Source organism: Hyla sarda, chromosome 10 (genome assembly GCF_029499605.1).
Source record: "Hyla sarda isolate aHylSar1 chromosome 10, aHylSar1.hap1, whole genome shotgun sequence".
NCBI lineage: Eukaryota > Metazoa > Chordata > Amphibia > Anura > Hylidae > Hyla > Hyla sarda.
Window position 1 is genome coordinate 136321181 of NC_079198.1, and position 12581 is coordinate 136333761.

The following is a 12581-nucleotide window of genomic DNA, read 5'->3' on the forward strand; positions in this document are numbered from 1 at the left end:
TGGACAGGTGTTGATAAATCTTCCCCAATGTATTTAGATTCCTCCCTCTGACCTGGTGTAAGTCATAGACGGAGTTTACATAGACAACATAACAAATCCGCCCCAACACACATGTGACTAATAACTTTGGCGTATACCTGAGTATTACGGACAAGAAGCGTCTTGCAGAATTGATTTCACTGAGAATCCTGATCTATGAACCTTTTCCTGAGACTCCACTGGATATAAATAGCGGCTGTAATCAGAATAAACCTCCTATCAAAGAAGAGATTCAATATGACGTCATATAAAGAGTCTCATAACGGAAAATGAATAGAGAATAAAAAAAATAATGAAAGAAAATAAACGAGGCTTGTGAGTGTGCCCGGAATATATACGGTAGTGTCCGGTAGTAAGGGGGATGTTCACTCTCTGCGCCGATCAATTTCAGCCGTGGAATTTTCCGCCGCTGATATTCCTCAGTGTGAACAGGTCTCACGGAAAACACAATCACATGGATGTTAAGGGGGTACTCCGCCCCTAGACATCTTATTCCCTATCTAAATTGTGTTTTTTTTTAAGTACTGTTTAAAGGGGTTGACCAAACATTTTATAAAAATGTTAATATAGCACTGCTGTGATTATAATGTTTTACGTACACATAATGTGAGGCTTCTGTGTGGCCCTGCTCTATCACCCGGTCCCGCTTGGTCCTCGGTCCCTGCCTGCAGCCGGACAGCTTATCGTCCCTACATGGCTGTCGATGACTCCTTGCTTGAGCGCAGTGTACTGCTATGGAGGAGACATGGCGATGTGTATTGTCTGAGAGGGTCCAGGTGATAGAGCAGGGCCACACAGAAGCCTCACATTATGTGTACGTAAAACATTATACATTACATACAGCAGTGCTATATTAACATTTTTGTTAATTTTTGCTTTTGGCCACTGGGACCCCTGCGATCTCGACACGCCCCCTTCCCATAGACATGAATGGAGGGGGTGTGGTGTGACATCACGTCTCGGAGGCAGCACCCGGCACAGAATTCCGAGGACTGCACAGAGATCACGGAGGTCCTAGAGGAGGAACCCCGGCGTTCTGACATCTTATCCCCTATCCAAAGCAGATGTAAGAAGTACAAAGCTGGAATACCCCTTTAACTGTAATAGATTTACCTGAATGGGTCTGAAAACTTTATGAACCCATTGTATGCTCGGTATAAAGACTATACAGACGATATTTAACCATTTTGTTCCCGGAACACTGCAGGGACACAGAGGGAGCGGTATAAAGGCTTTGGCTCTCAGACAGGTTTTTATTTACAGAAAACAGCGCCTGCCGCCCTCTGTATGAAAGCGGAGACAGGAACACCAGAAGAAAAAAAACTCGGCAGCAAAAAGAGGTAATAATAATATAAAATCAGAACAGTTTTCTTCATCCACTTACTACAGTGTGGACGGGAGCAGAATAGAGGCAGCTAGCGGCCGGGGACTGGAGATACATATCTGACCGCCATCCGGCCCAGAGCCGATCCCCTACAGCCCCATGGTTATCTCAGAATACAAAAAAACCAAAAAGATAAAACTCAGAGTCCGTGTAGTGCAGGGTCCGACACGTTAGTCCCGTTGCAGATTGTTCAGCCGCTCCTCCAGATGCGCATCTGCATCGGCTAAAGCGGCTGTGGGTTCTCCTTTCTTGGCTCCGGCCACGCTGAGGGAACCTCCGGTAGCGGGAAGGTCTGCGAGGTGGAAAAAAATATTGGTTATAAGCGAAAGACACATGTACATCCATAATGGGGAGGAACAGGAGGTAAAAGACGGTCAGAGGATGGAGAATACTCACTGGACAGCTCATCGGTCAGAGTCAGGCCCAACTCATCCAGGACCTGGGAGACCACAGCGTCCCTACAGAGAGAGACCACGGTCATTACACAGCACTGACTCAACAATCAACTAACCACTTAAAGGAGTCCTCCCACCAAAGACACTTGTCTGATCGCAGGGGGTCCAACTGCCTCTAAATGAAGCGGTGAGTACTTATGCCTAACACTCCATTCACTGCCTAAAGGACGGCCCTGTACTCGCTTATCTTTAGCACCCCCACTTACTACTTAAAGGGGTACTCCGGAGCAGAAAGATGTTTTCAAATCAACTGGTGCCAGAAAGTCAAACAGATTTGTAAATTACTTCTATTAAAAAATCTTAATCCTTCCAGTACTTAGTTGTGTAGCTCTTTCCAGTCCTACCACAGTGCTCTCTGCTGACACCTCTCTCTGTGTCAGGAATAGTGTTGAGCGTGAATATTCTAAATGCAAATTTTTACCGTGAATATCGGCACATCGCGATTTCGCAAATATTCAGAACATGGTGATATTTATTCATAATGACGAATATTCTTTTTTTTTTTTTTTATATGCGAATTTATGCAAATATCGGCACTTCCAGACTGGACACTGATCCCTCCCTTTTTAGGTGAGACATTATTGCGCATGCACAACCTGCAAATTTCATTTTGAATTTTCGCATGAAAAAAAACGAACATAGGACGAATTTCGCGAACATAGGACGAATATTCGTCCATATATTCGCGAAATATCACGAATTTGAACATGTTCCCTGCTGTTCATCACTAGTTAGGAACAGTCCAGAGAAGGAGCAAATCCCCATAGAATTTTAAATAGAAATAATTTACAGATGTGATTTACTTTCTGGCACCAGTTGATCTGAAAACAATTTCCTTTTTTTCGTTTACCCCTTTAAAATTATTTTGCATCATTCTCTTCTGACTCCTATAGCTTCCTTCAAGGGCCTATAGCTTTCTTCTCTGGGCTATGCAGTCATGTGGGCGGTCCTACTCAGTGATTGACAGCTCTCTTTATAAGTCAAACACTAGGACTAGGAGTAGGACCGTAACATGATGCCTGCAGACTGGACTGCATTTTAGTCTCCCTAGGACGGTGTTTCTCAAGCAGAGTGCCTCCAGCTGTTGCAAACTACAACTCCGGGCATGCTGGGAGTTGTAGTTTTGCAACATCTGGAGGCACCCTGGTTGGAAAACACTGCCCTAGGGGATTCTAACATGCAGCTGCTTGGTCACATGTACAGTACAATGAAATACTAATGTATTGCGGGCGGAAAATCCGTCCGGAATAAGGGTGGAAAACTCGCGGATATAACAAAATTCCACCTGCAACAGAAAATAGGCTTTGGAGGCGGAAATTACTCTAGCGGAAGGGGTAAGTACTGCATCTGAACGTTAGCATTAACAGCTTTGTGTCGTGCCAATTTGTGTCGTGCCCTTTTAACCACAATCCTTACTATGTATATAGGTTGGAGGCTATATCTACCGTGAGGTGAGATGACTATCTTGCCTCAGGCGACAGATTGCAGAGGTCTATGTAAATTATACCGACTTGCATCTTCTGCTGCACACCCTTCATTTTGTACTATTAACTCCACTGACCTTATGGCCTGCAGATGACGTCTGGACACAGAAGGCAGTCAGGAGTGGGACTTATATATAGAGGTATACAGTACACTTTGCTGGTACTGTTCTATGCCATAGATTTTAAGTCTTTCTTACTAGGGATTTTGAATGGAGGAGGAGGGGGTTGCCATTTCAGTTTTCACCTCAGCCCTGTATACAGGTTGTTCCATATCAAAAGGATGTCCCGTATTAGGACGGGTCTACTACTTACGTTTCCGCTTCGACATCCTCATCGCCCATGGCGTCGTTCATCGTCTCCTCCCTTACGTCCATGATTCCCGATTCTTTTTCGAACTCCGTCGTTATCTTCTGGATCTGAGGAAGCTTCATCTACGAGAAAACGGGGTTAAAGACACAAAGTCAAGAAACCGGAAATAACCCTTTAAAGCCAAGGCAGACAAGGCAGGAGGAATACTGATGGCTTTAGGGGCCAGGACAATAAGAACTGTCATAGGCAAACGATGATAGGAAACAGTGAAAACTCTCTACCTAGCTTTATAGCTCCTTCCATTGTAAGCTGAGATATGGGGAGGTCATACTGTAGAGCAGTGGTCTCCAAAGTGTGGACCTCCGGATGTTGCAAACCTACAACTCCCAGCATGCCCGGACAGCCGTTGGCTGTCCGGGCATGCTGGGAGTTGTAGGTTTGCAACACTAGTTTGGATAGTTGAAGGTTTGGCAGTCTCCAACCTGTGGTTCTCCAGCTGTTGCCGAACTACAACTCCCAGCATACTGGGACAAGCTGGAGACCTCTGCCATAGACTGATACACGTGTATGCTCTGTACCTGTCTGTTCATGGCGGCCATGTCTTTGGTCACCCCTTTCATAGCTTGGGCCATGGAGTTGTGTGACTTCATGGTCGGCATCTTATGGGACACGGCCTGCATTTTTGCCTTCATTGATATGAACTTCTTGATGTATCGCCGCTTGCCAACCACATCCTTTGCCATATCCTTCATGGCATCCTGGAAAAGAGAGAAACAGAGTCAAGGTATTAAGGTAGACACACAGGCAATACTAACTTTTTAAAGGGGTACTCTGCTGGAATTATTATTTTTTAAACAACTGATGCCAGGAAGTTAAACAGATTTGTAAATGACTTCTATTTAAAAATCTTAATCCTTCCAGTACTTATCAGCTGCTGTATACTACAGAGGAAGTTATTTTCTTATTGAATTACCTTTCTGTCTGACCACAGTGCTCTCTGCTGACCCCTCTGTCCGTATCAGGAACTGTCCAGAGTACAAGCAAATCCCTGTAGCAAATCTCTCCTGCTCTGGACTTTCTCTGTAGTATACAGCAGCTGATAAGTACTGGAAGGATTAAGATTTTTAAATAGAGGTCATTTACAAATCTGTTTAACTTTCTGGCATCAGGTGATTAAAAAAAAAATGTCTTCCAGCGGAGTACCCCTTTAGAAGGGACAAGAATCTTTTTCTGGGGCTTTATGATAGCACAGGATAGCTATAGGAACAGCAGATAGAGGGGATTATAGGGGCAGAGAGTTGTTTTTGGACTCACCTTTAAGAATCTCAAGAGCATATCCCAGCCTTAAAGGAGAAGTCCAGCCAAAACTAACTTAAAGGGGTACTCCAGTGGAAAACATTTTTTTCTAAATCAACTGGTGCCGAAAAAGTTAAACAGATTTGTAAATGACTTTGATTTAAAAATCTTAATCCTTCCAGTACTTATCAGCTGCTGTATGCTCCACAGGAAGTTCTTTTCTTTTTGAATTTCCTTTCTGTCTGACCACAGTGCTCTCTGCTGTCACCTCTTTCCAAGTCAGGAACTGTCCAGAGCAGGAGAGGTTTTCTATGGGGATTTGCTCCTATTCTGGACAGTTCCTAAAATGGACAGAGGTGTCAGCAGAGAGAACTGTGGTCAAACAGAAAGGATTTTTCAAAAGGAAAAACTTCCTCTGTAGTATATAGCATCTGATAAGAACTGGAAGGATTAAGATATTTTTAAATAGAAGTAATTTACAAATCTGTATAACTTTCTGACACCAGTTAATAAAAAATATATAAAATAAATAGTTTTCCACCAGAGTACCCTTTTAACTAACTTCGGAACGGGGCCCCGGCTGTCAGTGAGGAGCGGGTGACGTCTATCGGTAGGCAGCACGCACTTCATTCATTTCTATGGGAGCGCCGGACATGCCCGAGTTCAGGTCTCTTCGTCGATCCCATAGAAATGAATGGAGCGTGTGTCATCTGCAGCATGTGCTCCTCACTGAGAGCCTGGTCCTGGAGTTCACAGGGGGTCCCAGTGGTCCCCCGGTGATCAGATACTTATCACCTATCCTGTGGAGAGTTTTGGTTGGAGTTCTCTTTAAATAGATAACAGGGGACAATAGATTCCATTCTCTACCCCATGTAGCCATGGTTCCTGTACTGTAATAACCTCATAGTGGACCCCTCACCATTTGGCCCTGTTTGGCCATCTTCTTCATGTCGCCAATGACCTTCGTCTCTTGCTGCTCCATTTTTTGCCTCTCTAGGTCCAGCTCACTCATGGCCCGGGTGAGGGCTCGCTGGTTCTGCCTCAGCTTCGCCTCCATCTTTGCTTCTTAGATCTGATGGGAGGAAATAAAAAAATGACAGAAACAGAAAGGCCACTTTAGTAAAGGCCACTGCTCATCCACCATTATAGCCCCTGAATGAATATAAATCCGGTGACCCCAGAGTGCAGCATCAAACCCAGTGATCAGCCTTCTGAGGATCAGTCTTAGTGCCAATCCTCATTAGACTGGAAAACCCAGTGATCAGAACAACGAGGAGCAAGGCCTGGTCACTGGGCTAGACTAAAGATTCAGGATATCAATGCTAGCCTCTTGGGTTCCCTCAGGTAACAGCACCATTGTGACTAAAGGCAACAGAATGTAGATCCTCCAGGGGGTAAAAGAGCAAAAAATTATATAATTGAGCAGTGGAGAAACATGTCCTGGTCATATGGATCCAGATCTATTTCGGAAAACATGGCCTGGTCATATGGATCCAGATCTATGTCGGGAAACATGTCCTGGTCAGATGGATCCAGATCTCTATAGAGAAACATGACCTGGTCAGATGGATCCAGATCTCTATAGAGAAACATGACCTGGTCAGATGGATCCAGATCTCTATAGAGAAACATGACCTGGTCAGATGGATCCAGATCTCTATAGAGAAACATGTCCTGGTCAGATGGATCCAGATCTCTATAGAGAAACATGGCCTGGTCAGATGGATCCAGATCTCTATAGAGAAACATGTCCTGGTCAGATGGATCCAGATCTCTATAGAGAAACATGGCCTGGTCAGATGGATCCAGATCTCTATAGAGAAACATGGCCTGGTCAGATGGATCCAGATCTCTATAGAGAAACATGACCTGGTCAGATGGATCCAGATCTCTATAGAGAAACATGACCTGGTCAGATGGATCCAGATCTCTATAGAGAAACATGTCCTGGTCAGATGGATCCAGATCTCTATAAAGAAACATGTCCTGGTCAGATGGATCCAGATCTCTATAGAGAAACATGTCCTGGTCAGATGGATCCAGATCTCTATAAAGAAACATGGCCTGGTCAGATGGATCCAGATCTCTTTAGAGAGACATGGCCTGGTTAGATGGATCCAGATCTCTATAGAGAAACATGACCTGGTCAGATGGATCCAGATCTCTATGGAGAAACATGGCCTGGTCAGATGGATCCAGATCTCTATAGAGAAACATGGCCTGGTCAGATGGATCCAGATCTCTATAGAGAAACATGTCCTGGTCAGATGGATCCAGATCTCTATAGAGAAACATGGCCTGGTAAGATGGATCCAGATCTCTATAGAGAAACATGACCTGGTCAGATGGTTCCAGATCTCTATAGAGAAACATGGCCTGGTCAGAATGATCCAGATCAATAGAGAAACATGGTCTGGTCAGATGGATTTGGTGATGATTTGAGTTTGTATACCGAGCACATTTTATTTTGGGGGAAGATACATCTATGACATTTTGATTTTGTGGGATGCGAATTCACGTTTGTTTAAAGAATTTCTGGTCAAATTGAACAAGAAGGACATAGGGATGAGATTCACTCCCGACGAGGGGAGAAAATCCATTAATTTCTTAGATTTAAACATCTACATTGATTCAGATAACAAAATACAAACAAACATCTTTCGGAAACCAACCTCCACTAATAACCTCCTCCATCGGAGTAGTTGGCACCCAACATCCTTACTCAAAAGTATTCCTATAGGGCAATACCTCAGAGCAAGACACAACTGCTCTGAGGAACATAACTTTATTGCAGAAAGTAAGAATTTTATGTCTAGATTTATAAAGAGAGGATATCCAGCTAAACACATGTGGAAAGCCTTTAATAGAGCACGTTACAGTAACAGAACAACATTACTTGGACCTGCCATTACAGAAAGATCTGATGCCTCGATTATCAGACTTGTGGGCACCTATGATGCATACACCCCACAGACAAATAAGATCCCTCAAACATACTGGCACATTTTACAATCAGACTCTGATCTTACTGATAGGATAGGACCCAGGCCCAGTATGACGTTCAGAAGGGGCCTAACGTATGGGAACTTCTGGTTCACAGTCATTTTGACGAGAATATATCTACCGACCAAACCTGGCTACTTATTCCTCCATCAGGATCCTATCTATATGGACATTGTTCCACCTGTAAAGTCCTTCCCAAGACTAAACAGTTTACCAATCCTGCTGACGGCAGAGTCTATAACAATCTAGGTTTTATAAACTGTCGCAGCAAGAATGTGCTTTATGTGGGAAGCTGTTCTTGCCCAAAACCGGATGTGGGAAAAACCACACAAGAATTAGGACGACGAATCGGCAAACATTTGAGTACAATACGGACTAATACCGATACACCATTGGCCAGACATGTAAGATTGGTACATAATAATCAGATTGATCATATTAAGTTTTGGGGACTTTGTCAAATTAGGATGGGGTGGGGCCAAGAAAAGGAGATGTGGACAAAATATTTTTGAAAGAAGAGGCCAAATGGATCTACTGTTTGCGAACCAGAAGCCCACAGGGGCTCATTGAAGGATTTTCATTTACGGTGTTCTTGGAATGAATAGATAAGGCACACCAATATGAATTAATCATAAACTGCCTATAGTACTAAGTGTGGGATACCAAGGACTTCATTATGGATACTGCTCATAAAAATAATTGAGGAACATATAGATTATTTACATCATGGTGAAGAAAATAAATCAGGTCTATCATTACTTCTAGTTGAGTGCAATATTCCCGGTCATCACATCACATGTGCTCCTTATTTAGTGCATCATTTATAGCGCCAACCATAACAATTTGGAATGATACCATATAGGACTGATATGTATACAATCCTAATTAGAGAACTTACCTGAGGGGAAGAAGGAGTGGAATTAGTAAATTAGTGTCAAATGTAGTTCTTTCATCTATAAGAATTTTTTTTTTTATAACTCTTTATTGATCCTTTCATAATTTAACAAAATGTTAAGACAGTGAACATCTTCAATTTTCAACATACATAGACCAATAATTAATTGGATTAACAATCCTTCAAAATTATATTATTATGGGCTTTAAACACAGCTATCTACATGGCCCAAGAGCTTTCAAAAACGTACAAAAAAACACAAAACAAAAAAAAGGAGGGGTTCCCGCACCTCTCACAGTTCGAAACCAGCATCATCTTCTATTTATCCAGTTATTCCAAATCAAAATAAATGTATCTACTAATCCCCTTTTTAAATATATCGCTCTCTCCCATGCCCCAACCTTCTCCCTCTTCTTAATGAAATGCTTCTTAATTGGCGGTTTAGGGTCTTTCCAGAATTGAGCTATTAATTGTTCTCGCATTATATAGCAATCTACCCAAAGCTAATTTAATATGAACAGCGTTATTTAAGGGGTGCTCCGGTGGGAAAAAAAATTAAGTAAATTACTTCTATTAAAAAATCTTAATCCTTCCAGTACTTATTAGCTGCTGAATACTACAGAGGAAATTCTTTTCTTTTTGGAACACAGAGCTCTCTGCTGACATCACGAGCACAGTGCTCTCTGCTGACACCTCTGTCCATTTTAAGAACTATACAGAGTAGGAGAAAATCCCCATAGAAAACATATGCTGCTATGGACAGTTCCTAAAATGGACAGAGATGTCAGCAGAGAGCACTGTGCTCGTGATGTCAGCAGAGAGCTCTGTGTTAATGATGTCAGCACAGAGTTCTGTGCTCCAAAAAGAAAAACATTTCCCCTGTAGTATTCAGCAGCTAATAAGTACTGTAAAGATTAAGATTTTTTAATAGAAGTGAATTACAAATCTGTTTAACTTTCTGGCACCAGTTGATTTAAAAAAAAAAAAAAAGTTTTCCACCTGAGTACCCCTTTAAATTGTCTAAATATCCCAGTATACATATTTTTTTTTTAATTCTAAGGGTATTTCAATTTCCCACACAGACCCAATATATTCTGTAATTAACCTCCGATACCTTTGAACATATAAACATTCCCAGAACATATGGATAATATCTGCAAACAGCGAGGGCATTTTGCATCTTTTCGGTACCCATTTTAAAAAGAAGGGCCGGGGTTCTATAAGACCTATACACAATATATATCTGTGTTAAGCTTGCCCCTTCTTCTAGTTCTTAGATTGAAATATTCTTAAAGCGGTACTCTGGTGCTAAGACATCTTATCCCCTATCCAAAGGATGCGGGGATAAGATGCCTGATTGTGGGGATCCTGCCGCTGGGGACCCCCGTGATCTTGCACACAGCACCCGTTACAATCAGTCCCCGGAGCATGTTCGCTCCGAGTCTGATTACTGGCGATCACGGGGCCGGAGCATTGTGACATCACGGCCCCACCCCATGTGACGTCACGCTCCGCCCCCTCAATGCAAGCCTATGAGAGGGGCGTGACAGCTTCTAATTTTAATTTAGGTTTTCGCCCATTCCAAATCAGGTCGCAGGAATTGACTGTTAATCCTCTGAAAAAGCCCAAAAGCAAGCCATGTAGGGGAGATATATAACAAATAGAACAGCTGTGGCATCACAATCATTTTAATAAGATTTACTCTTCCCACCGGGGATAGACCTAGTTTCCGCCAAGCAGTACCTTTGTTGTTAATGCGGTTAAGCGGAGATAGATGTTATTTCTAGTGTTGCTCGCGAATATTCGCAAAACAAAGTTTATTCGCGAATATCGCATATTCGCGAATTTGCGAGTATTCGCGAATATAGCACTATATATTCGTAATTACGAATATTCGGTTTTTTTTTCACAGTACACATCACAGTGATCATCCCTCTCTGCTTCCAGCTTGTGTGGTGTAAAGAAGGCTCCAATACTACTGTGTGAGGCTGGCGTGCGAATTTTCGCATATGCGAAAATTATCATATGCTAATGTTTCGCATGTGTGAATTTTCGTTTATGCAAATTTTTATTTATGCTAAGTTTCGCATACGCGAATTTTCACATACGCAAATTTTCACATATGCGAAAATAAAACGAGAATATTACGAATATGCGAATATTCGCGAGTATATGACGAATATTCGTCCATATATTCGCGAATATTCGCGAATTCGAATATGGCCTATGCTGCTCAACACTAGTTATTTCTAAGGTACTTCGGTGGCAAACGTTTTTTTTTTTTTTTTTTTTAAATCAACTGGTGCCAGAAAGTTAAACAGATTTGTAAATTACTTCTATTAAAAAAATCTTAATCCTTCCAGTACTTAGTAGCTGCTGAATACTACAGAGGAAATGTTTTTCTTTTTGGAACAAAGAGCTCTCTGCTGACATCAGGAGCACAGTGCTCTCTGCTGACATCTCTGTCCATTTTATGAACTGTACAGAGTAGGAGAAAATCCCCATAGCAAACATATGCTGCTCTGGACAGTTCCTAAAATGGACAGAGGTGTCAGCAGAGAGCACTGTGGTCGTGATGTCAGCAGACAGCTCTGTGTTCCAAAAAGAAAATAATTTCCTTTGTAGTATTCAGCAGCTAATAAGTACTGGAAGGATTTAGATTTTTTTTATAGAAGTAATTTACAAATCTGTTTAACTTTCTGCCACCAGTTGATTTAAATAAAAAAAAAAAAAAAAAAAGAATTGCCACCGAAGTACCTTGGGTATAGAAATAACATCTATCTCCGATTACGAAAAATTTTATATAATACCACTGCTTAACCGCATTAAGAACCGGAGTACCCCTTTAATTTGAGTAGCACATTCTATACTTAATTTATTATTCACCTGTACATGGGAAACCGTTCTATCCAATGGCATTAAATATGATTTGTCCCAGTTTATAGGGATTCTATAAGCAATTCTAATTCCCAATAAAACCATTTAAAATACTTACCTTAGAATATTAGATCCAATCGTTGAAGTTGGTGATGACAGCCATCGGTAAATATGGAGTATCAGTAATACAACATATATCGTAGACATATAACCATGTACTGTCTAATGCCATAATATGAGCGGCATAAAATGAGACAGTAATTACATGTTTATGTCATTAATTACCCTAAGAAACCTAATGTTCCACATTAAGACTCTGCTCCACCTCACTATTAAGTTTGTAAATCAGATTCCTGTCTTCCTAAGTAAAGCTATGATTATGTTTAATTTTGGGTGGATGATGCCATATAACTATGTAGGTACAGAGATCCTTCGATATACACAATGTTGTCTAACATAGTGTGTATGTATGTATGTGTATATGTATATGCATGAATGTATGTGTATACATGTATGTGTGTGTATGTATGTATGTGTGTATATATGTGTGTATGTATGTACGTACGTATGGGTGTATGGATGTATGTGCATATGGACGTATGTGTGTATGTATGTACGTATGTGTGTATGGATGTATGTGTATATGGACGTATATATGTGTGTATGTATGTATGTGTATATGTATGTGTGTGTATGTATGTATATATGTGTATATGTATGTGTGTATGTGTGTGTATGTATGTATATGTGTGTGTATGTATGTATGTATGTATGTGTGAATGTATATATGTGTGTGTGTATGTGTGTATGTATGTGTATATGTATGTGCGTATGTATAT

General features: G+C 41.5%; 1 protein-coding gene across 1 annotated transcript in view; it reads right to left on the reverse strand.

Moving 5' to 3' along the window:
* Positions 1-1265: 1265 nt before the first annotated feature.
* LOC130294514 (charged multivesicular body protein 2a-like) overlaps positions 1266-12581 on the reverse strand; it is a 26360-nt gene continuing 15044 nt past the window's right edge. The window contains exons 2-6 of the mRNA XM_056544433.1: positions 5887-6039; positions 4250-4429; positions 3675-3793; positions 1820-1881; positions 1266-1715 (exon numbers count right to left, since the gene is read on the reverse strand). Coding sequence (XP_056400408.1) covers positions 1594-1715; positions 1820-1881; positions 3675-3793; positions 4250-4429; positions 5887-6024 — 621 coding nt within the window. The 5' untranslated portion in view covers positions 6025-6039 and the 3' untranslated portion in view covers positions 1266-1593. The remainder of the gene's footprint in view (positions 1716-1819; positions 1882-3674; positions 3794-4249; positions 4430-5886; positions 6040-12581) is intronic.